Source organism: Podarcis melisellensis (assembly GCF_964234715.1).
Source record: "Podarcis melisellensis genome assembly, chromosome: 8".
Classification (NCBI taxonomy): Eukaryota; Metazoa; Chordata; class Lepidosauria; order Squamata; family Lacertidae; genus Podarcis; species Podarcis melisellensis.
Genome location: NC_138540.1, coordinates 73,935,152 through 73,961,149, shown reverse-complemented (window position 1 = coordinate 73,961,149; position 25,998 = coordinate 73,935,152). Strand labels below are relative to the sequence as shown.

Below are 25,998 nucleotides of genomic sequence, written 5' to 3'. Positions count from 1 at the left end.
TGCCTACATTCATCTCTCAAGGGCTTTACTGATTTTACATGCATTTTACTTATTTTATGTATATATGTTTTTAAACAATTTGGGGAATTTTTTTTTAAAATAATTTTTATTAACTGGCCAATCACATCAAATTAAATCACATCAGATAAATTCCAAATTACAAAGCCAAATTTTTAAATTTTGTTGGGGGAACCCATACTTCAAGATCCAAAGGGGTTTCAAATCATCTTCTTATTACTGTGTTAATGTCCAAATCAATCCCAATCAGTCCAGTCAAAGTTCATAATTCTATCCAGTCTTATCTTGGTGTTTCCACATCATATCTTGTTCATATAATGTTTCCTTTTCTTTTACGATCTCTTCTGTTAGTCTCCTTAAGCCGATAAGCAAATATAATAATCCTGTGTGAATTTCCCGTTCTTCCAATCTAAGTCCAGATGGTTTCCATATATCTCCTTCGTAGATAACATCGCTCTTTCCATCATAAATTAGGCATTTGTCACATTTAAGTCCCACTGAGGAGTTAATCCACAATATGTAAACAGTTCTATTTCTCTCTTTCTCCTCCCAGACTTAAGAGCTCCAACAATGCCTCCCAAAATGGCGACGGCATTTTTAACTGCGTCATTCCAAAACTCTTAACTTTCCAGCTTCGTCTTGAAACATTGCTTTGGTTCGAAAGTTTATCTCCACACGGCCTTAAATCCACAGCTTAAGTCCTTAAAGCGACATTTCTAACTCATTAGGGGAGGGGATTCTTGTTTAATCACATAAAAAAGGAAAGGAAGGTTTCCCCCCCTCCCCCCTCAGTCATTTGCCGTACCGTATCTTGACGTATCTTCTCATATTTATTCTTGTCTTGTTATCAGAGATCTCTTCTGTCAGCAGTCTTTACTCCCCCTTTTTCCTTGAAGTATGTGCAATTTATCTCGTCCAAATTGTTTCTTTTGAAGATTCTTGCAACTAGAGGCGCGGGTCAGAAACAGCATCGAGAAGTGCCGGAATCCCACAGGAGGGCTTTGTGCCTAGTGCCCCAACCCCCACAAATTCGGGGGTGGAATAGGGCACAGCAGGAAAGGGCCGTCCCCCCCCCAATCCTGGGGGGGGGTTAAGGAGGCTAATTACCCCCATCATAGCCTCCAAATTACCTCGTGTGGGTCAGAGAGCTGTTATTGTCAGCCATCTTCCGATGCGCCACCTAGTGGCCCCCCCAATTTGGGGAATTTTTAGCTGTTTTTTTATCAACAGTTTTATTATGTAGAGAACTTAGAGTACTCTGGCATAAAAAAGAGAGAGAGGGGGGCTGCTATTGGCCTGCTTGGTAACCAGCAGTTTTGATTGTTTCACAAAGAACAGTTTCATACCATTGCTTTTATTTTTCCTTTTTCTTTTCTTATTTTTTTAAAAGAAACAACAGCCCTACACACTTTCTTTCTTTCTTTCTTTCTTTCTTTCTTTCTTTCTTTCTTTCTTTCTTTCTTTCTTTCTTTCTTTCTTTCTCACTTTCTTTCTCTCTCTCTCTCTCTCTCTCTCTCTCTCTCTCTCTCTTTCTTTTGCCTTCACACCATACCCTGGACACCAGGTAAATATCTCTGGGCAAACAGACTTAGCTTCAACAAGGGAGCAACCTCATGCGACTTTAGTTGATGCAATCTTTAAAATCTTTATCCCAGCTGCCTCCCACCAACCAATTGGAGAAGGTGATGGAGAAATACTTACCATTAAGCCGCCACCGCCACCACCTCCAAGCATGGCCATTAGACCCTACAAAGGAGGGGGAAAGCATTGACTGATCCACACATGACATGCACCCCAACCTCCCGCACTCCACTATTCTACTACTCCAACTTAGACATGCCAAATATGCATTGCTCCATTCTCTTGAACTCAGCCATGCTGTCATTTAATGAGCGTAGGAAGCTTCCTGTATCTCCACAAATTCTCCATTGTCCATATGACATTCTCCTTCACTGCATTTCCACACATATCCCTTCCACAAAACAGATTTTTTTTTTCAAACCAAGGGTACTTCCAAATGGAGAGAATATGGGAAAATCTGGACTGAGGGAGAGGGAAATGTGGGAAGGCAGTGTTTTAGAGGAGAATGTGAGACAGGTTAGGCTGAGGGACTGTTACTGGCACATTGTCATCCAGTGTGCTTCATGAGAGATTGGGGATTTGAACTCTAATCTCCCAGGCCCTAGTTCATCATTCAAGCCACAACACCACTTTGGTACTGCGGTCTTCTGAGGGCTGCATGTTGCCTATGTCCTGAAGGTTCCATGCATGTGCTCAGCATACTGACCAGGAGGGAGCATGAGTACGGTTTGGCTAAACACATGTTTTGTTTAAAATCCAGCTTTGATGGGATACTTTAGGCTTCCTCACAGCCTACTTGTGTGTGCAGAGGAAATATGGTGATGGGGCCACATGCTTAACCCTGCCCTCAGAATTGCCCTGGAATTAAAAGGGAGAGTTTCTTATCGCAGCACCACCACCTTCCTGATCATCATCACCTGCGGAAAGCATAGACAACATGGCCTACAAGGGGAACAGGAGAATTATCTCTGTTAATGCATATATTCATAGGTCCACCCCCATTTACTTTGGTTTCTCATTGTATGAAAAAACCAGCATTCTCCAGTCGGCAAAGTTTTATCTTGCCCCTAGCTGTGCTCAGTAGTGTGTGCCATGGCGGGCAGTGGCACACACCTGACCTCTTGACAGCTGAGTTGTGGCTACTTAGCAGGAGTAATTGGGGGTGGGGTGATAGAGGGCAGGTGCAGGACAAACCTGCCAGCAGGATCATGGGATCAGCTCCTCCAGTACATTTGCACCATGCTGACCTCACCAGCTCATCCCTCCCCATTTCTTCCCAGAAGGAGGTGGGGATTCAGCTGCTGGGAGATCAGGTAAGCCGTCCTCCAGTGTGGCGATGCATTCCATTGCTGTTTCAATTGCCAGATGGCAAAGTTTCTAGTCAAGGCAACATTTCTATTTTCCATTGTTTTTGGAAGAGAAAAGTCAATGGGCAGACCCTTTGCAGTACAGTGGTACATCAGGTTATGTACTTAATTCGTTCCGGAGGTCTGTTCTTAACCTGAAGCACCACTTTCGCTAATGGGGCCTCCTGCTGCCGCCGTGTGATTTCTGTTCTCATCCCGAAGCAAAGTTCTTAACCCGGGCTACTATTTCTGGGTTAGCGGAGTCTATAACCTGAAGCGTCTGTAACCCAAGGTACCACTGTACTTGAATTGCATTTGGAGTATTGGAAATTCTTGGAGGTTCATAAGAAAAGCACACCACTAACCTATAATACTTCCCAGAATCATATATATGTTCAATGCGTCATGAGGTCCCACTTAAAGAACAAAATGAGTTCCCAATAAATTGTTGGTTAGGGGCGAGTGTTTTGCATAATGAGCTGGCAATCTCCAATATTTCCTATGGGAACATGTCTAATCAGTGATCTCCCCTCCCTCTCTTGCCATGGTTTCTTCTTAAAATGGCTGCACCAGCCAGCAAAAGAGAGACAAAGGGGGGGGGATTATTTGTCTGATCTCTCTCCCTCTTCCCTTTCTAAATGGTTTCTGCCTGTAAACAGCTGCTACCAACTAGCAGAGCACAAACCACAAGTGCGCAAATTGTGGCTGTTCAGATATAGGAATCAGCTGCCCTTGTAAGTGAGGTTTGGGCATAATGCTTTATGTTCAGATATGTAATATTTTTGTAGAACATCAAGCTGATAGCAGGACCTGTGTGCATAGGAGACCCTTAATTGAAGCCAGAAGGAGCATGGTTTGGGGAGGGGTCGGCTAAACACATGGTTTCATGGTGGTTTCCCTCAACAAGCAAGTCATATCCAGAATAAGGATGATGGTGATGATGCCTCAGATTGACTTCTGACTTCATGGCAAGATCTGCCCTGCAATGAAAAAGGATTGTGCCCTACCCCTCCACCACCTACCTCGCCATCACCTCCACCTCCAGCTAGCAGAGGGGCCATTGCCTACAAGGAAGTAAAAAGAAAGATCTTTACAGAAAGGCAAGTTTCTCTAAGAATTGATGAAGAGTCAGTTGGATCATACCCCAGGCCTTTCAGGTCTATCATCCTCTTTTCACATCAACCAAGTGGGTGCCTATTAGAACCTTGCATGTAGAACAAGAGGACAATAGAAGCTTCCTGCTCTAGTTCCTCAGCAACTATCATCTACAGGCATAAGGCCTCTGGTACCATCATGATGAACATTTATGGATAGCCTTAACCTCTAAGCATAGGTGCAAGTGCCTACAAAGAGGAGAAAAACATCATCCTATATAATGCGCACGTACAAGGCTTAAACGCCTTACATGACTCTATTTGTTATCAGGTGAAGAAACTTTCCTTGCCACCAACATTTATTACCAAAAGGCCTTGGATACTCAAAAGTGTCCTGGGGGAGGGAGATGCCTGGAAGTTAGGTGCCTGAAGGCTTTGCAGGTAGCAAAACACTTTTAGTACTTGTAAGAATTTAGCTTGCATCGGAGAGACTCTCTTGGGGCGATGTTATTTGCCTCCCAATAAGGACAGCCACCATGTTTTAGGATGAAATTCTGACTTCCCAAAATAATAGCACAGAAGAAAATGAGAGAAGGTAATAGAAATGCTCTTACCGCTAGTTTACTAGCACCACCATTTCCAAGCATGTCCTGCAAAGGAAAGGAAAAAAAGGCTTTTGATCTTCTCTTGGATGATATACACTTGGTATCCCTGCTACTCAGTTTTAGACATACTGCGCAACAGTTGCTGTCTTCCTCAGGGTAGGAAATCGATATCTCCTGCCATGATGTGGAGCAGTCCAGCCAATCTGGGCTTTCTTTAGTTGCTGCTTTTCTGCTATTTCTTTGTAGAGTCATAGAATCATAGAATTGTTTAATTTCTACAATTGGTAAATGAAGCCTTTAATGTTGTGGAACAAGTTTATTTAAGGTCCCTGGCTGATGGGTTCAGAACTGTGAAACTAGTAGCACTTTTACAAATGTCACATAATACTTGTTCCACATTTGTAAGGAGTCAACAGTTTAGAGCAGGCTTCCTCAGATGTTTTGAGACTACAATTCCCATCATTCCTGACCACTGGTCTTGCTAGCTAGGGATCATGGGAGTTGTAGGCCAAAAATATCTGGAGGGCCGAGGCTGAGGAAGCCTGGTTTAGAGTAGCAGCATTATCAGTTAGGAACTCCTAGCCTGTTGACATTAGTCAGGCATTCTTGCTATGTTGTTGCAGATGCCTGCTGAAAATTGTTTTAATTTATCAAATCTACCCAGACATATAAGCTAGTTGCCTACATTCATCTCTCAAGGGCTTTACTGATTTTACATGCATTTTATTTATTATTTTATGTATATATGTTTTTAAACAATTTGGGGAATTTTTAGCTGTTTTTTTATCAACAGTTTTATTATGTAGAGAATTTAAAGCACTGTGGGATGACAGAGAGAGGGAGAGAGGGGGGTGCTATTGGCCTGCTTGGTAGCAGCAGTTTTGTTTGTTTCACAAACAGTTTCATTCCATTGCTTTTATTGCTCCTTTTTCTTTTCTTATTTTTTTAAAAGAAACAACAGCCCTACACTCTCTTTCTTTCTTTCTTTCTTTCTTTCTTTCTTTCTTTCTTTCTTTCTTTCTTTCTTTCTTTCTTTCTTTCTTTCTTTCTCTCTCTCTCTCTCTCTCTCTCTCTCTCTCTCTCTCTCTCTCTCTCTCTCTCTCTTTCTTTCTTTTGCCTTCACACCATACCCTGGACACCAGGTAAATATCTCTGGGCAAACAGACTTCGCTTCAACAAGGGAGCAACCTCATGCGACTTTGGTTGATGCAATTTTTAAAATCTTTATCCCAGCTGCCTCCCACCAACCAATTGGAGAAGGTGATGGAGAAATACTTACCATTAAGCCGCCACCGCCACCTCCTCCAAGCATGGCCATTAGACCCTACAAAGGAGGGGGAAAGCATTGACTCATCCACACATGACATGCACCCCAACCTCCCGCACTCCACTATTCTACTACTCCAACTTAGACATGCCAAATATGCATTGCTCCATTCTCTTGAACTCAGCCATACTCACATTTAATGAGCGTAGGAAGCTTCCTGTATCTCCACAAATTCTCCATTGTCCATATGACATTCTCCTTCACTGCATTCCCACACATACCCCTTCCACAAAACAGATTTTTTTTTTTTCAAACCAAGGGTACTCCCAAATGGAGAGAATATGGGAAAATCTGGACTGAGGGAGAGGGAAATGTGGGAAGGCAGTGTTTTAGAGGAGAATGTGAGACAGGTTAGGCTGAGAGACTGTTACTGGCACATTGTCATCCAGTGTGCTTCATGAGAGAATGGGGATTTGAACTCTAATCTCCCAGGCCCTAGTTCATCATTCAAGCCACAACACCACTTTGGTACTGCGGTCTTCTGAGGGCTGCATGTTGCCTATGGTCCTGAAGGTTCCATGCATGTGCTCAGCATACTGACCAGGAGGGAGCATGAGTACGGTTTGGCTAAACACATGTTTTGTTTAAAATTCAGCTTTGATGGGATACTTTAGGCTTCCTCACAGCCTACTTGTGTGTGCAGAGGAAATATGGTGATGGGGCCACATGCTTAACCCTGCCCTCAGAATTGCCCTGGAATAAAAAGGGAGAGTTTCTTACCGCAGCACCGCCTTCATCATCATCACCATCTTCGGAAAGCATAGGCAACATGGCCTACAATGGGAACAGGAGAATTATCTCTGTTAATGCGCATATTCATAGGTCCACCCCCATTTGCTTTGGTTTCTCATTGCATGAAGAAACCAGCATTCTCCAGTCGGCAAAGTTTTATCTTGCCCCTAGCTGCGCCCAGTAGTGTGTGGCATGGCGGGCAGCGGCATTCACCTGACCTCTTGACAGCTGAGTTGTGGCTACTTAGCAGGAGTAATGGGGCTGAGATGATAGAGGGGCAGGTGCAGTTGAAACCTGCCAGCAGGATCATGGGATCAGATCCTCCAGTACATTAGCACCATGCTGACCTCCTCACCAGCTCATCCCTCCCCATTTCTTCCCAGAAGGAGGTGGGGATTCAGCTGCTGGGAGATCAGGTAAGCCGTCCTCCAGTGTGGCGATGCATTCCATTGCTGTTTCAATTGCCAGATGGCAAAGTTTCTAGTCAAGGCAACGTTTCTATTTTCCATTGCTTTTGGAAGAGAAAAGTCAATAGGCAGACCCTTTGCAGTACAGTGGTACAGTGGAAATTAGTTCGTTCCAGAGGTCTGTTCTTAACCTGAAACTGTTCTTAACCCGAAGCACCACTTTTGCTAATGGGGCCTCCTGCTGCCGTCGTGTGATTTTTGTTCTCATCCCGAGGCAAAGTTCTTAACCCCGGCTACTATTTCTGGGTTAGCGGAGTCTGTAACCTGAAGCGTATGTAACCCAAGGTACCACTGTACTTGAATTTCATTTGGAGTATTGGAAATTCTTAGAGGTTCATAAGAAAAAGCACACCACTAACCTAGAATGCTTCCTATAATCACGTATATGTTCAATGCGTCATGAGGTCCCACTTAAAGAACAAAATGAGTTCCCAATAAATTGTTGGTTGGGGTGAGTGTTTTTCATAAAGAGCTGGCAATCTCCAATATTTCCTATGGGAACATGTCTAATCAGTGATCTCCCCTCCCTTTCTTGCCATGGTTTCTTCTTAAAATGCCTGCAGCCAGCCAGCAAAAGAGAGACAAGGGGGGGAAATGATTGGTCTGATCTCTCTCCCTCTTCCCTTTCTAAATGGTTTCTTCCTGCAAACAGCTGCTACCAACTAGCAGAGCACAAACCACAAGTGCGCAAATTGTGGCTGTTCAGATATAGGAATCAGCTGCGCTTGTAAGTGAGGTTTGGGCATAATGCTTTATGTTCAGATATGTAATATTTTTGTAGAACATCAAGCTGATAGCAGGACCTGTGTGCATAGGAGACCCTTAATTGAACCCAGAAGGAGCATGGTTTGGGGAGGGGTCGGCTAAACACATGGTTTCATGGTGGTTTCCCTCAACAAGCAAGTCATGTCCAGAATAAGGATGATGGTGATGATAATAATAATAATAATAATAATAATAATAATAATAATAATAATAAAAAATTTTATTTATATCCCGCCCTCCCCAGCCGAAGCCGGGCTCAGGGCGGCTAACAACACCAAAATAGTGCGACATTATAAAAACATTATAAAAATTAATTAAAATCAAGATTGATGGCAGCCATAAAGTTTTGTAAAGGTTGCCAAGGAGGGAGTCAGGCTGCGCCCTAACCAAAGGCCTGGCGGAACAGCTCTGTCTTGCAGGCCCTACGGAAAGATGTCAAGTCCTGCAGGGCCCTTGTCTCTTGTGACAGAGCATTCCACCAGGTTGGAGCCGCAGCCGAAAAGGCCCTGGCTCTAGTTGAGGCCAGCCTAACCTCTCTGTGGCCTGGGACCTTCAAGGTGTTTTTATTTGAAGACCGTAGGTTCCTCTGTGGGGCATACCAGGAGAGGCGGTCCCGTAGCTTCAGATTGACATCTGACTTCATGGCAAGATCTGCCCTGCAATGAAAAAGGATTGTGCCCTACCCCTCCACCACCTACCTCGCCATCACCTCCACCTCCAGCTAGCAGAGGGGCCATTGCCTACAAGGAAGTAAAAAGAAAGATCTTTACAGAAAGGCAAGTTTCTCTAAGAATAGATGAAGAGTCAGTTGGATCATACCCCAGGCCTTTCAGGTCTATCATCCTGTTTTCACATCAGCCTATTAGAACCTCGCATGTAGAACAAGAGTACAATAGAAGCCTCCTGCTCTAGTTCCTCAGCAACTATCATCTACCGGCATAAGGCCTCTGGTACCATCATGATGAACATTTATGGATAGCCTTAACCTCCATGTACTTGTCTTCTCCCCATTTATAATGATCCAAATTGATGGTCAACATTACATCCTGTGATTGCAAATGCCATAGTTTCACTCCCCTTTACCCACTCAGAACTGCTTAACTTCAGTTAGGTGGAGCCTTCATGTGTCTCCAGACCATACCCCAGGCCATTTATGTTGTGGGAGATAAAACCTTCACCTAAACAGTCTGGGAAGGTCTTCCTCCTTTCTAAAGTTTGTGTATTTCCTAGGACGCTGAGAACTTGGAATGCATTTGAGGTCTCCTTGGGTGATGTTATAGGACTTCCTAAAATCTTTCAGGATTACTTCTGGCTTCACAACAATAAGAGCACAGGGACCAGTATCCTATTATTAGGTCTAGCACATGGAGAGGATAGATGGAGCAACATCTCTGTCACTTTCACTGTCTCCAATGACAAAACACACACTGCTGTCCCACTGTGGAAATAGCTTGAATCTGTATGGGCACCTGCAAGGGGGGAGCTGATATATATTTAGCTATTCATGTATAAATGCCCTTTTGGAGACATCCTCACTGAAGATGGAAATGTTGAGTGCGCAGCAAGAATGTGTCATCTGGGGTGTGGCCAGCTGAGCAGTCATTCTTCATGCAATAGCCTTGCATGTGAATATTGCACAGATGTCTAACACATACTGTAAGAGGTGCTTATATTAGATTCTTACCAACCCAGTGACATTATTGACTTCATTCCCAAGGCCTACAACAGCTTCACAAATACAGGAAGATTATAATGGATAGTTTCTTACCACCACCAAATATTATATTAGGAAAAATGCATTGTATAAGGGAAAATGCTTGCAAATACTTGGATATTAATGAGAACTGCCTGCAAAGGGAAACTCCTAAGGTATATGTAGATATGCTATATTTGGTATGGTTGTAAGTGGGATGGGGGGGAATATGGTTTTCAGGAGAAAATTAAACTAAAATACTGAGGAATTTTCTTTTTTTCTTTTTTAATAAGCAGATGGCTGCAGAAATGTGGAGAATCAGATTAAAGATTGGAAAAATTGGAAATGGGGGGAACCAAAATTGACAGATCCTTCTATCTCTATGGACATGGAAAGGATGGTCAGTTTCTCACCAAAAAAGACTGTTAAAATTCCCAAATATGAAAAGTAAAAGGCTCGACCCATCTTACTTGTGGTAGAGATGAGAGGACTTTTTGCCCACATTTGACATAATTGCAGAATTCGGGGCAAATCTCAGAATGTTAAACCCCTTTCACATTTGGCAAAAGAACTTCATGTCTAATGGGAGATTTTAGCCAGGGATGAAGAGCCTTGCAAATTTTGCTGGACTCCTGTCATCCCTAACCATTGGCCATGCTGGCTGAGGCTGAGAATGCCACTTCCCTCTTAGACACCTCCCTCACCACAGATGACCACTGCATCTACAGCAGGGGCTTTGGTGAAAAGCTTCATGTATGGATAGAGAGGTGATGCATTGAGATACCTGGTCCTATGAGTGTCCTGTAGCTATGTGTTTGAACAACTCGCTCACAAATTGATGCAGAAATGGAGCAGAACAGACTGTTGGGTAAACAAGTGCAAAAGTGACAATGACTAAAATTAGACTGATTTGCCCATTTCTGTTTGTGATGGGCCCATATGGGTCTTCCTATGGAGGGCATCCCAGAGCTTTTGCTCCACCATTGAAAATGCTCTCTCTTCACACCGACCCATTGAACAGTACTTGGTTGTAGGACATTGGATGCTCAAAAGTGTCCAGGAGGAGGGAGATGTATGGAAGTCAGGTGCTTGAAGGCTTTGCAGGAAGCAAACCACTGTTAGTGCTTGTAGGAAGCTGGCTTGCGTTGGAGACACTCTCTTGGGGTGATGCTATTTGCCTCCCAATAAGAACACCTGCCATGTTTTAGGATGAAATTCTGACTTCCCAAAATAATAGCTCAGAGGAAAATGAAAGAAGGTAATAGAAATGCACTTACCGCTAGTTTACTAGCACCACCATTTCTAAGCATGTTCTGCAAAGGAAAGGAAAGATTTTTTATCTTCTCTTGGATGATATACACTTGGTATCCCTGCTACTCAATTTTAGACATACTGTGCAACAGTTGCTGTCTTCCTCAGGATAGGAAATCAATATCTCTTGCCATGATGTGGACCAGTCCAGCCAATCAGGGCTTCCTTTAGTTTCTTTCTTTCTGGTATTTCTTGTAGAGTCACAGAGTCATAGAATTTTTCATTTTCTACAATTGGTAAATGAAGCTCTTAATGTGGAACGACTTTACTTAAGGCCCCTGGCTGATGGGTTCAAAACTGTGAAACCAGCACTTTTACAAATGCCACATAATACTTGTGCCACATTTATAAGCAGTCAACAATTTAGAGTAGCAGCATTTTCAGTTAGGAACTCCTAGCTTGTTGACATTGGTCAGGCATCCTTGCTATGTTGTTGTAGATGCCTGCTGAAAATTGTTTTAATTCTTGAGAAGGGAACCAGGCAAGGGTGCCCACTTTCCCCTCTGCTGTTTATTTCAGTCCTTGAGGGCTTGTTGATAAGAAAATTAAAGGTATAGTAGTAGGATCCAAACAATATAAATTAAATGCCTTTGCTGATGATCTAGTATTGATACTTCAAGAACCAGACTCAAGTGCAGTAAAAGCACTGGAGACAATACAGGAGTTCGGGCAGGTAGCAGGATTTAAGTTAAATAAGAGCAAAACCAAAGTTCTAGAGAGAAATCTGGACAATGAGGAAAGGAAGTTATTACAAGAAAAAGTGGACCTAGTCTTGGTGAAAAAAGTTAAATATCTGGGGGTCAATTTGTCGGTGATAAATTTGAATCTATATAAAGATAACTATGAGAAATTATGGAATGAAATTAAGTGAGATTTGGAGACTTGGTCTAATTTGAAATTGTCATTAATGGGCAGGATATCTGCAGTTAAGATGAATGTATTGCCAAAGATGTTGTTTCTGCTTCAAGCCCTACCAATTATTGATAATGTGAAGTGTTTTAAAGAATGGCAAAAAGCACTATCTAGATTTATATGGCAGGGGAAAAAACCCAGAATCAAATATAAATTACTAACAGACTTGAAAGAAAGAGGGGGATTTTCCCTGCCAAATTTGAAGATCTATTTTGAAGCAGCAACGCTTTGCTGGATTAAGGAATGGATACAACTAGAGGATACTGATGTTATAGATTTGGAGGGATTTGACAATGTGTTTGGATGGCATGCATATCTATGGTATGAGAAGGTAAAGGCCCATAATGGCTTTAAAAATCTTGTGATTAGAAAATCTCTACATAATGTTTGGATTAAATACAAAGATCTTCTAGAAAGGAAAATACCCAGATGGCTCTCGCCAATGGAGGCAAAGGCCCAGAAAAAGTCAAATATGGAATCCAAGTGGTTAAGATACTTAGATTTGTTATTGGAAGATAATGAAGGACTTAAATTAAAGCCATTTGGCCAAATCAAAGATAAAACAAATTGGTTACATTATCACCAGATTAATGAATTGTACAAAGAAAAATGGTTTTGCTTCGGAAAAAACAAATTGGAAACGGGGTTGTTAGATTCTAAAGTTAAAAATTTGTCTAAAATGTATAATTTATTATTGGAGTGTCATACAAAGAATGAACAAGTTAAATCCATGATGATAGATTGGGCAAGAGATGTTGGACATAACATAATGTTTGAAGATTGGGAAAGGTTGTGGAGGAAAGGGCTCAAGTTCACTGCATGTACAGTGTTAAAGGAAAATATAATGAAACTGATGTACAGATGGTACTTGGCCCCTGGAAAGTTAGCAAAGATTTATGACAATAGTGATAATCTATGCTTGAAATGTAAAGAAAAGGAGGGTACCTTTTACCATATGTGGTAGACCTGTCCCAAGGTGAAAGACTTCTGGGAGAAGATTTATAATGAGTTGGTAAAAAATCTTGAAATATACGTTTGTTAAGAAACCAGAGGCCTTTCTTCTTGAAATAATAGGTTTGGAATTGCCCCAAAAAGATGTTAGACTGCTTTTGTATGCCCCAACTGCAGCTCAAATTTTATTAGCCAAAAATTGGAAAACACAAGAAATACCAACAGTGGAGGAATGGCAGATGAAGATGATGGACTTTCCGGAGCTAGCTGACCTGACCGGAAGAATCCGTGACCAGAAGGAGGAGGAATATCAGGAAGTATGGAAGAAATTCAAAGACTATTTATCCAAATATGCTAAGTTAAATTAAATAGAAACACTTGCAAAGTAACAGATAGGCTAAGGATTTAAATATGTGAAATTATAAAACATTATGTTTAAAGTTAAGATGAAAAGAGATAAAGAAGTTAAGGAGTAAGTAAATATTATGAGAAACTGTTTTGGAAAACCATTACAATGATATATAATGAAATTCAGTCAAGGGAATTTGAGGAAGTCATTTAACTATGATATTAATATTAGACTAAGTTCACTTATGATCTGTGTTTGTTTGTTTGTTTTAAAATGTGGGAAATTAATTGAAAAAAATTGAAAAAAAAGAACATTGTTTTAATTCATCAAGTCTGCCCAGACATATAAGCTAGTTGCCTACATTCATCTCTCAAGGGGTTAACTGATTTTACATGCATTTTACTATACATTTTATGTATATATGTTCTTAAACAATTTGGGGGATTTTTATCTGGTTTTTATCTGCAGTTTTATTATGCAGACAACTTAGAGCACTCTGGGATGAAATGGAGAGTTAGAGAGAGAGAGAGAGAGAGGCTGCTATTGGCCTGCTTGGTAGCAACAGTTTTGTTTGTTTTGCAAAGAACAGTTTCATCCCATTACTTTCCTTTGGGGGGGGCAGACCAGCTAAGCTTCAACAAGGGAGCAACCTCATGTGACTTCGGTTGATGCAATTTTTAAAATCTTTATCCCAGCTGCCTCCCACCAATCAATTGGAGAAGGTGATGGAGAAATACTTACCATTAAGCCGCCACCGCCGCCACCTCCAAGCATGGCCATTAGACCCTACAAAGGAGGGGGAAAGCATTGACTGATCCACACATGACATGCACCCCAACCTCCCACACTCCACTATTCTACTACTCCAACTTAGACATGCCATATATGCATTGCTCCATTCTCTTGAACTCAGCCATACTGACATTTAATGAGCTTAGGAAGCTTCCTGTATCTCCACAAATTCTCCATTTTCCATATGACATTCTCCTCTAAATCACTGCCTTCCCACACCCCTTCCTCAATACACATCTTCTTCTTCTTTTCAGACCAAGGGTACTCCCTAAAGGAGAGAATATGGGAAAATCTGGACTGAGAGAGAGGGAAATGTGGGAAGGCAGTGTTTTAGAGGAGAATGTGAGGCAGGTTAGGCTGAGAGACTGTTACTGGCACATTGTCATCCAGTGTGCTTCATGAGAGAATGGGGATTTGAACTCTAAACTCCCAGTTCATCATTCAAGCCACATCACCACTTTGGTACTGCGGTCTTCTGAGGGCTGCATGTTGCCTATGTTCCTGGAGGTTCCATGCATGTGCTCGGCATACTGACCAGGAGGGAGCATGAGTACGGTTTGGGGAGGGGGCGGCTAAACACATGGTTTCATGGTGGTTTCCCTCAACAAGCAAGTCATGTCCAGAATAAGGATGATGGTGATGATGCCTCAGATTGACTTCTGACTTCATGGCAAGATCTGCCCTGCAATGAAAAAGGATTGTGCCCTACCCCTCCACCACCTACCTCGCCATCACCTCCACCTCCAGCTAGCAGAGGGGCCATTGCCTACAAGGAAGTAAAAAGAAAGATCTTTACAGAAAGGCAAGTTTCTCTAAGAATTGATGAAGAGTCAGTTGGATCATACCCCAGGCCTTTCAGGTCTATTATCCTGTTTTCGCATCAACCATGATTAAAATTAGACTGATTTGCACATTTCTGATTGTGATTTGCCCATATGGGTCTTCCTATGGAGGGCATCCCAGAGTTTTTGCTCCATCATTGAAAATTCTCTCTCTTCACACCCACCCATTGAACTGTAGTTGGTTGTAGGACAATGGATGCTCGCAAGTGTCCTGGAGGAGGGAGATGCATGGAAGTCAGGTGCTTGAAGGCTTTGCAGGAAGCAAACCACTTTTAGTGCTTGTAAGAATTTGGCTTGTGTCAGAGTGACTCTCTTAGGGTGATGCTATTTGCCTCCCAATAAGAACATCCACCATGTTTTAGGATGAAATTCTGACTTCCCAATATAATTGCTCAGAGGAAAATGAAAGAAGGTAATAGAAATGCACTTACCGCTAGTTTACTAGCACCACCATTTCCAAGCATGTCCTGCAAAGGAAAGGAAAGGTTTTAGATCTTCTCTTGGATGATACACACTTGGCATCCCCACTACTCAATTTTAGACATACTGTGCAACAGTTGCTGTCTTCCCCAGGGTAGGAAATTGATATATCTTGCCATGATATGGACCAGAATCTTTTTCTTTTCTTTTCTTTTCTTTTCTTTTAAAAAACTGCCCTACACTTACTTACTTACTTTATTTATTTATTTAAAATTGCCTTCACACCATACCGTGGACACCAGGTAACTATCTCTGGGCAGACCAGCTTAGCTTCAGCGAGGGAGCAACCTCATGTGACTTTGGTTGATGCAATTAAAAAATAATAATATCCCAGTTGCCTCCCACCAATCAAAGGAAAGCACAGAAGAAAACGGGAGAAGGTGATGGAGAAATTCTTACCATTAAGCCGCCACCGCCACTGCTACCACCTCCAAACATGGCCATTAGATCCTACAAAGGAGGAAGAAAGCATTAACTGATCCACACATGACATGCACCCCAACCTCCCACACTTCACTATTCTACTACTCCAACTTAGACATGCCATATATACATTGCTCCATTCTCTTGGCATTTAATGTGCATTGGAAGCTTCCTGTATCTCCACGGATTCTCCATTGTCCATGTGACATTCTCCTCGAAATCACTGCCTTCCCACACATACTCCTTACTCAATATAGTGTTTTTTTTCAGACCCATGGTACTCCAAAAAGGAGAGGATATGGGAAAATCTGGACTGAGGGAGGGCAAAATGTGGGAAGACAGTGATTTAGAGGAGAATGTGAGGCAGGTTAGGCTGAGAGACTGTTACTGGCACATTGTCATCCAGTGTGCTTCATGAGAGAATGGGGATTTGAACTCTAATCTCTCAGGCCCTAGTTCATCACCACACTGACTGTTAAACTGATGGACAGGAGAGGGAAAGGGGAGGGGAGAAGGAGAGTTCACCCTGCAATATTTATTTCATAGAATCATAGAATTGTAGAGCTGGAATCCACCCTGAGGGCTATCTATTCCAACCCCTTGCAAAGCAGGCATTCTGCTCACAGCCATTCCTGATTATTAACTGAATGGCCAGCTAATGGTTCATATTGTTTCCTTTTGTTTTTGTGTGATTATCAGAAACTTTGGGCTTCTTTTCAATGGGGCAACTGAGATTCCCCCTGCCCAAAAAAAGTGGACCACAGCTTAGTCTTACAGCATATGATTTGCATGCAGAAGGTTCCCAGATTTGATCCTGGTCATCCCCACTGAAAGGCCCCTGAGAGCTGCTTCTGGTCAGAGTGGCCACCACAGTTCAAGATGAGGACATCTTCCTAGGTTGCCAAAACAATTCCCCACATGAAAATTGCTGCCTGTTGTAGTGACTGTAATGTGCTGGCCTCGTTGGTGCATGGATTCTTGTTGTATTTTACGGACATGCTGCTAGCCATCTGAATGTAGCTCGCAGACCATGACTTGAGAACCCCTAGGATGAAGTATCAGAGATCAGATCTCAAATATCTTCTCAGGCATTGAACTTCCTGGATGATGCTGTGGCATCCAGTCTCACTCTGCCCACCGACCATCTTTCTTGTAGGGTTGTTGTGAGAATAGAATGGGGGGGGGGAGACTTCCGGGTTGGCGCCTCCAGCAATGGCGGAGCTCCTCCGATTGGGAGGAACTTGCTCCGTGAAAGGCAGGGTCTAACCGCCATGGCGAAGGCGGAGACCCATAGAAATCACAGGCGGGAGAAGCTGTGAACTTGGGATTCGGCTGGCACCTCTTGCGCCTCCCCTACTCACGGGGAAACCCTATTTTGGGGATCCGGAACGATGTGGGGTGAGTGGCTCGGTGCTTTGAATCGACTGCTTCTTTCACGGAGTGAAGCCGCATTGCTGCTGCCGGAGAGCACTGACTTTTTCCTGTGGACAATTGGACCTTAAACAACTACCCGTGAGTAGATCGGAAAATTTGGATCTTAAAATATTTTAATTTGGCAACGAAGTGGGAAGGCTCTAAACAGGAAGTCCGCCTTCTGCTTTTGTAAATAGACTGAAGCAAAGACGTTACAAACTAAAGTCTCTGAAAGTTTTTGACAAAGGATTAAAATTCCATCAGTTAAAAATATAAAACCCCCTTGGAAGCAGGAGAAGAGGGGGGAAGTCGTGGACCTAGTGAGAACCTGCAGGAGAGAGTGAAAAGCAAACTACCACTGCTCTGAACCTGGGAACGGTCTGCCAGATGACTTTTGGGGAAGGTTCATTGACAGAACGGATTTGATAGTTACTTAAAATTAGAAAGATACTGTTTCCATTTATCTCTTCTGAGTTTATTAAAGGGAGGGAAAAAATAACTGAAAATCGAAACTGTTTCTGTGCTTGAAAGAACTGATACAAGTTGAGACTGTTTCCCTCTAGAGGGAGCATGTGAAACTGTTACAGGAGTGTAACAGGGTAAGCTCCAGCTGCAAGATAAAGTTTCTGAGAATCAGAGATTGACCTTGGACTATTCAAAATGCTGACAGGAGAAGCTATTGTGACTGTATTATATAAGATAAACCATTCACTTGAACAGCTGCATAAAAAGGCAGATGACATGATTTCCAAAATTGACAGCCGGGAACAGAAAGTGACCAATTTGAATCAAAAAGCAAGCAACAATACAGAAATAATTCAGGACTTGGTACAGGAATATACCTTGGCAGGACAAATGGTGGAGGAAAAGGAGAAAGATGCCACTGCGAAACCTAAAGTAGTTCAAGCAGGATCCTCCGTTCTACAGAAGCAAATCGAGGATTATAAATTGAGGCCTTGCATGATTGATTCTAGCAAAAGCCAGATTTTGAGGATTGGACCCTGGCTTGGACTGAATAACGAAAGTTGGAAAGATCCCTTTATCCAGGGACTAACTGACTTTTGGGACATGGGTTTGGGCCTGGAGGAGCTTGAAGCTTCGGGGGCCTATGGATTTGGAGGAATCCTGAAATACGTCCTGAAATACTCTATGGACCTTAGTTTCAATTATGGAAACTTGGCTGAGCTGTTCAGAAGGAATTCTGTTTGGTTGGAGTTTTCCCGAGATTTGCTCCTGAGCATCAAAGAATATGAAGAAGATCCGCAGAAGGGACTTGGAAAAGAATTAAGAGCCTCGGACATAAGATCTCCAGGTTGATGGACTATATGGATCTGACAGAAAGGACTGGCAGAATCAGAAACCAGGGAGAGGAGAGGGTGGAAGAAGATTGGGAAGTTAAAGTTCATATTTAGAAATTTTGTAAAATTAATGACTGTTAGAAAAATTGTGGAATGATATTATATGGATTTAGTAGAAATGTTAGAAGAAGTTAAGTATAGATACTTTAGTCTTAAAGGGAAATAAGGTTAAAAAATATGTTATTTACAAGATGATAAAAAACAGAGAAAGATGGAAAGGATTTGCTGAAACAATTAGAAGAACTGGAATACAAAAAGGGAGGTGTGAGGAAGTTGAGGAAACAAGGAAATGAAGGATAGAATATGGAAAAGGAGAGATGTATTTTAAACTGTTTTTGTTTTGATTTATTTATGTGTTTAGTCTAATAGGTTTGGGTTGGGGCTTATATTATTTGTATACTGTATTGTATTGTGGTGTTTTTTCACTTTTTTGTTTTCTTTCTTTCTTGTCTCTATTTTTCTTTTTTCTTCTTTTTCTGTAACCTTTAAAAGTAATAAATATTATTTTTTTAAAAAAAGAGAATAGAATGGGGGGTGGTTAGAAAATCCTATATTGGATGACCAAGAGCCTTAGTTGAAGGGTGGGATAGGTGTGTGAGATATATTTCTGTGCGGAGTGGAAACCGATGTGAGGTAACTGTTGCTGCCCACTCATTCAAGTTATGAACCTTAATCATTTTAAAGGGGAGACAATGTAACTGAAATCCAGCTTTGCTTAACTTACCGCCATCCCGCCTTCACCTTCATCCTCATCTTCATCACCCTGCAAAACAAAACAAAACAAAACAAAACAATACAGGCATTATTTTCATTTCTACGATGTCTGGCCAGTTACAGAGATGCACTCAGGTGAAGAATGTCAGTGTCACTGTGCTAAGCATTCTGGGAAACAGGTGCCCTGTTGACCTCCAGAGTTTGGAGGACCCCTGGACAAGATAACCTCTGTGATTTCACCTTCACAACCCTCAGGGAGCCCATCTTGTCACTGACGTTACCACCAGCTCCTCCACCAACTTCACCATTGCTACCACCTACTGGCTTAACAGGCAGATAGCCAATGAGCAGGCAGGCAGTGGCACCTGTGGCCCCTCCCTTTCACCACTACCGCTGTCTGGACTGAAGTGAGAGGCAAGATCAAGCAAATCGCAGCCATGAGAAGGAGAGAGGGGGACAGGTGTGTCTATTTCTTGTCAGGAGGGATGGGTGAATATGTCAATTTCCCTTCTTCTCAGGTTTCTTATTTCTCTACTTTTAAAATGGCTTTCCCTACATGTTCACATCAGTTCATGCTTACAATTATTATTATTTTAAAAGTTAATCAACCCTCTGACTTTTAGAAGACATCTGAAGGCAGCCCTGTTTAGGGTCGTTTTTAATGTTTGATGTTTCATCATTTTTATATTCTGTTGGGGGCCACTCAGAGTAGCTGGGGAAACCCAGCCAGATGGGTGGGGTACAAATACATTTTATTTATTTATTTATTTATTATAATAGGGCCTCCTGATAGTACAAATTTCTGTTTAGATACACATTTGTGTGCCTTGTTGCCTAGCATATACTTATTTTTTTTTACAAATAATTTCCCTCTAACACAATGTTATTTGTATGGTATTTATCACCAATATATGCATTATTATATACACTTTCCCCTGCAGCAGATGCATTTTTGTTCATGTTACCTGGCTGGGGAACTCCATTGCAAAATTCAGAGAGGAGCGAATTTTCAAGGATGGCTGTGTTTCAGTTCAAACATTGTTTTAGAAAGTGTGAATTAGGAAGCTTTGCCTTTAAATCAAATTTCTCTGTCCCTGTTTCTCAGTGAGCCCTGCTTATGACTGAGGCCTTGGCAGATGCCTGACCATATCAATATTTGATACTGGTCCCGATTCCATGTATCTGATTCATAATGCAGTCCATTGTCCTCTGGGATACTTGCTGCGACAATGTTCCCCAAACCTCTGCATCCCACTTAGCAACATGCACTTCCCTGTTAAGGCTTACTCGTGGATAGAAAAGGCATGTACATTTTGCATATTAATTACAAACATATGAATACCAATCAAAACAGAGGTCACATCACCTGGAAGGGACACATTCATGTATGTCTGACAACTTGGAAAATGTACCCTTTTCCTTACAACTCAAGCTTCGAGGCCAAAACTTTGAACCTATTCTCTTTTAAATTGAACAAGGCCAATAGGTGGCAGAATCAACTGTCTTGTGCTAGTGCCAGGTCCAGGTTTGTAAATGTGAGGAGTTTAGCAAACACTCCTCCCCAAATGGTGGCTAGACCCAGCTGCCTAGCACTTCTCAGGGCACTGCTGTGGCCCACAACCATCACATAACTGAGGGCAACTTGAAATTTGGAACTGGCCTAGTTCTCAACCGTTCTCTCAGGTTGAGTTTGCATGTTGTTGGGCCCACCCAAATCTGGTTTGAACCCTTATCCATCAACTGACTCAAAAACATAAAGGCCATTCAGAGCTTCAGCACTGCAAGTAACATCACAATAAATCCAGGACTTTAAGCACTCGAATGCAACATCTGCACCACACATCTAAAGCACTAATATAGCACTTCAAACAGCCACAGCTTCCCCCAAAGTGTCGTCTGTTAAGGCTGCTGACAGGCCTGGCCCAACCGCAAAGTAGGCTGAAGGAATTGCCTCACAGTGCTACAACTCTCAGGGTAGTTTAACAATCAATCTCTCTTCCCAAGGAATTCAGGGTATTGTAGTTGTGAGAGGGGAATAGCCATCTCATAGCCATTTTCAGCACCCATAACAAACTACACTTCCCTGGAGGAGCAGACTTTAGTCTTTCAGATTTCAGCGGTGCCCCATGTGAGGCCAAAATTTAGTGCCCGCTGCCTCTCACGTCCTGCTCAATTCACAACATCATAGTTGTGATGCCCTGTGGCACACTCTAGGCTTGGTGTCCAGTACGGTGGAACTGGTTGCCCTGCCTAAATCCACCTCTGCTTCCCAGAATCCTTTGGGGAAACCCATGGCTATTTACCGTGGTATAATACCACTTGAAATCTGTGGTGCAATTGAAAAGCGATCCCAACCCATTGGATGCATTCTCTCTCTTACCCAAGCCTGTGTTGAGACTGCAAAAAGCAAAGCAGTCCATACAAGGAACTGCATCATCATCTTCGCCTCTCCAAGATTCTTCCACACCTTGATTTTCCTGCAGTAACAGTATTCAGTTCTGCAGCTACATTTAATACATGTGCCAGCAGGCCTGAGTGCCCAAACCCAATGCCCCTATTGTTATAGAATTTCTGCTCCCTTCCTGTCAAGGAAATGCGGCGGGATGGGTGTGTGTTGCATTGTGCCATGTAAAATGATTTCATTTGCCACACTTGAAGAGAAGGAAAAGTGTTGTGTTGCTGCCTGCTTCGTATGGGGTGGTCAAACTTCTAAAAAACCAAACTAGTTACACTACCATAATGATGATCGAAGCAGAGCCATTTCGTTATAAGCATCCAGAAAACATTTTAATCATTAGGCATGCATGAATCCCAGGAGCTTATTTGGATATGGGTGCTGATAGTTGTTAGGAGGCCTCTATTCCCACCTCAGAGCTACACTTCTCAGAATGGTTTAGCCATCAATCCCTCTTCACAGGGAACTCTGGGAATTCTAGCTCTTTGAGGGGAACATAGGGGGGACCCCTAACAGCTCTCAGCACCCTTAACAAACTACAGCTCCCAGAATTCCTTGATGGAAGCCATGGCTATTTAAAGTCATATCATAGTGCAGGGGTCAGCAAACCTTTTCAGCAGGGGGCCGGTCCACTGTCCCTCAGACCTTGTGGGGGCCGGACTATATTTTGAAGAAGAAAAATTAGGCAAGAGCACTACAATCCCCAGTGGCTGCTTACCTGTGTCTTGCGAGTGGCAGGTGGGGGGGACAATGACTGGCCCACGAAAGGGCTCCAGAGAGGGTCTGCTTAAAATGGTGGCCACTCAAGCGCTGCTGCTGCTGCTGGCACCAACAAAGCCCAGCCCCCTTCCTCCTCTAGGCCGGGTGGGGAGAAGCTAGGAAGAGGGAGGGAGTAGGTGGCGCCGCCGTGTGAGGGAGAGGAAAGGAGAGGGAAAGAACATGTACGCTGACGATGCACGCGGTGATTCCCAGACTGTCCGCAGGCCAGATCCAGAAGGCAATTGGGCCTGATCCGACCCGCGGACCTTAGCTTACCTACCCATGTCATAGTGCTTTAAATGTATGGTGTGAATGTGGCCTCAAATTCAGCAGCAATTTTTAAATTAAGAAGAAGAAAAACATCCCCATGAAAGTTCAGCAGCATTTTAGTGTACTGTATATTATTTTATATGCACTAGGGCTGTGCATGCCCTCACAACCTGATCTGAGGCCTGATCTGGAACACTGAATTGGCCGTGACCCAGATCAGGCCCTGAATGAATCTTGCAGGTAAAGCTTCTGTGAAGCAACACCTTGCAACAAGAAGGACTAATCTCTCCTTTCATCAGCTGATGAACAGTTTCCATGATCCAGCACAGCTCTTCAGAAGTACTAGCACTGACTCTTTTAAAAAAGGGGGACGGGGTAGGATTTGGTAATGTAAGTCCAGTACCTGCAGTCAGGTTTAGAAGTGGCATAATCCAATATATCATTATAGGACTCTATCAATTCATTCCCATCTCATTCTGTTGCTTGTGTGGATGAGACCTGTTTTGAACTTTCTTTGGTGGTGCCACCTTGAGTTCCATCAGGGGAAAAGATGGGGTATATATAAATATATAATGATAATAATGATAATGGTGGTCATTCTGGGATTTGAGGGCTCAAGCTTCTGCTTCCACTTTGCCCTTGCCAAGAACCTAATGATTTTGGCTGATCCATCTGGCCCAGAGAAGGTGTGCCAAATCTCTTTATCTATGCACAACACTCTTTGAATCTGATGCCCTTTTCGCTGATAAGGTTCATTTACCTTGGTCTCCCTTATCGGTGCTCAGGTCCCTTTTGCAAACAACAAAGAAACCATTCTGAGGTTGGTCCAAGAGTAGCAGAGTCCGTGTTGATTCAGAACAGCACTGTGGTTTCATTAGCTGGTTCAGTGGAGATATTGCAGCAAGCTCATTCAAAGGGGCATCTGATGATGACAAAGGATTGTGATAAGCCAAGGATCATGAACTCCAAATCATGATAAGACAAGGATATTGCTTTAATAAACCATAATACATATGTGATTCAAACACCAGGGGCTTTGTTAGGGGTGGCTCAGGGGGTTACCAGGAGACCCCAGAACTCCTGCCTTTCCCCCCTTTATTTTTGTTTTTTAAACTTTGCTAATAGGGTAGTTGGCACACTGCATCTTCATTTCCCACCATCTTCTTTTCCCAGGTGCATGTATTAACAGCAGGGATGGGAAGATATCTCAATTTCGATTCTCTCAGTTTCTCATTTTCCCCTTATACTGTCACTTAGCAAACCTTACCGGCTCTGGGAGTGCATGAAGTTAATCCATTGTTGGAGCACTGAATAAGAAAAATATGAGAATGTGGATTGTAACACTCCCAAGAAGGTGGTATGTACTCAACCCTAGTTAACAACAAGGCAATCAATTTGCTCATTGTTATTTGTACAGGTCTGGGAATTATGTCTGAGCTGCTTCTTCTGCTAAAAACTACAGGCGATTTATTCACAATTTTATCTAACAGGGTTAGAGAGAGAGAAAATGTTCCCATTAATATTTAAGATGAGCCTAACTGAGTCCCATCTCCCAAAACAATACGAGAGGTGAAACACAGTAGTCCTTCAAGTTTTGCTGTTCTCTGAATTTTCAAATGCAGTTCTCCAGCCAAGTAATACATTTTTTCAAATGCCTATACAATGCAGAGTGTGCATAAAAATGCATCTAACAAGTGAAGATTGCATATGTTAGGGAAACCCGCTTTGCAAGAAGGAGTTCATTGGGCTTTTTGCATACATATTTAATTTTAGGAGAAATTTGCACAAAAACATTAACGAATTTTCACAAGGACTTAAAATGCATTGCTAAATGAGAAATCAATAGAATTGACAGCTTGGCCCAGCCCTAATCAAGGAAGATGTTATTAGAAAGTTAGTTGAATGATCTCAGCAGCTATGGATTTTGCCTTCCAAAGGGTACAGCAAAAATCTGAAACAGACATGGCTGTGTCCAGCATCCAGGCATTTTCCAGCACATCAAAGAAGTGGCAGATAATATTTCTGTGCCAGCTGCAGAAGTGCCAAGAGCCATGGGATGCCACGTCCACTTGCCCTTTGCATCCTTCTTTTCCTTGGATGCAGCCATGTTGTTCCATACTGTGGTTAAGCTGATGCAATCCATCCCGTGACCTTTCCTTATTGATAAACCTATTATCCACACGCCTTTTGACAATGGAAACATTGAGATTTGGACCCACTGAGCCTTCCCAAAGTGAGTATAAATGCTGGGGTTTGGAAAGGACGGTTTGCGCTTTGAGTAGTATCTCAAAGAGTGAAAAGAAGGAGACCGGCAAAATGAAGCTGCTGTATCCATTGGTTGTGTTCCTTTTTGTGGCGGTGTCTGTACAGAGCTTGGTAAGAGGGGAGTAATTCAGTGGGCTGGGTTTCATGCTAAAAACAAACTTAGAAGCTTCCAGCTAAAGACTTGGAACAGATTAAACCAGTGTATGGATGTCAGCTTTCTGTGACCCCTTTTCTGGCCTTGTGCAGCTCTCCCCTCTGTCTAGACCAGGAGTGGGGAAACTCTGGCTCTCCATATGTTGCTAACCAACAACTTCCATCAGCCCCAACAAGCATGGCCAATGGCCAGGAATGATGGCAGTTGTTATTAAGTGCGTTGTCCTGGATTCCCACCGTATGTGCATACCCTGTGAAGGTTACCAGTATTGCTAGTTTTGCTAGAGCTATTGCAAAAAACAGAAAAGTTTTTTAAAGTGGGGGAGGGGGCTCAGTGCAGGCCAATATTACATTAAAATGGATGGGTGGTACCCATTGTTAGCCATAGATGAGAGCCATTGAAATTTATGAACTTAAATTTATTGATTGTGGTGGTTTAGTGATTTTAGTTTACAAAGTATGATTAACATTGGATGTTTTACAAAATTCCAACGGGCACAGCTGATTGCTGCATAAAGGGACCAGCCTCTCTCTCCTTTATCATTTAGCTTCAGCTGTAGCAACTGCTATTTTGTCTAATATTTGCAGATGTTAACCAGCTTATCCCTCTTATATTGGTTGTTGAAATTTACTTTTAAGCTTTTGGAGGGTTTATTATTAATTTGCTTACTGGCTTCAGTTTGGCACTCAGCATTGCATTAAGCCCAAAGCAACACAAAGCAGCCTCCATGTTCTCAGCGTGCATTTCCAATGAAACTTATTGATCCATGTTGCCCTCATCCTGCCTTCTTTCTTTGTTGATTTGTACTTTTGGCTTCAACCCCCTTCCCACCCTTTTCCCATTATATTTCACTTTCCAGATCTATGATTTGGGGGAAGAGACTTGCTCTTCTATACCCTTTCTATACCCTTTCATCTTTGTC

At 42.6% G+C, this 25,998-nt stretch overlaps 1 protein-coding gene across 1 annotated transcript in view; it reads right to left on the bottom strand.

Annotated features, from left to right (window-relative positions):
* The window catches only part of LOC309375867 (uncharacterized protein), a gene marked incomplete at its 5' end in the record, with an annotated part of 38,200 nt that extends 18,719 nt beyond the window's left edge, over positions 1-19,481 (bottom strand). The window contains 12 exons of the mRNA XM_081921785.1: positions 1,720-1,764; positions 3,953-4,009; positions 4,654-4,689; positions 5,924-5,968; positions 8,619-8,675; positions 10,906-10,941; positions 13,893-13,937; positions 14,653-14,709; positions 15,217-15,252; positions 15,665-15,715; positions 19,184-19,222; positions 19,455-19,481. Of these exons, the coding sequence (XP_081777911.1) occupies positions 1,720-1,764; positions 3,953-4,009; positions 4,654-4,689; positions 5,924-5,968; positions 8,619-8,675; positions 10,906-10,941; positions 13,893-13,937; positions 14,653-14,709; positions 15,217-15,252; positions 15,665-15,715; positions 19,184-19,222; positions 19,455-19,481 (531 nt within the window). The remainder of the gene's footprint in view (positions 1-1,719; positions 1,765-3,952; positions 4,010-4,653; positions 4,690-5,923; positions 5,969-8,618; positions 8,676-10,905; positions 10,942-13,892; positions 13,938-14,652; positions 14,710-15,216; positions 15,253-15,664; positions 15,716-19,183; positions 19,223-19,454) is intronic.
* Positions 19,482-25,998: the final 6,517 nt, after the last annotated feature.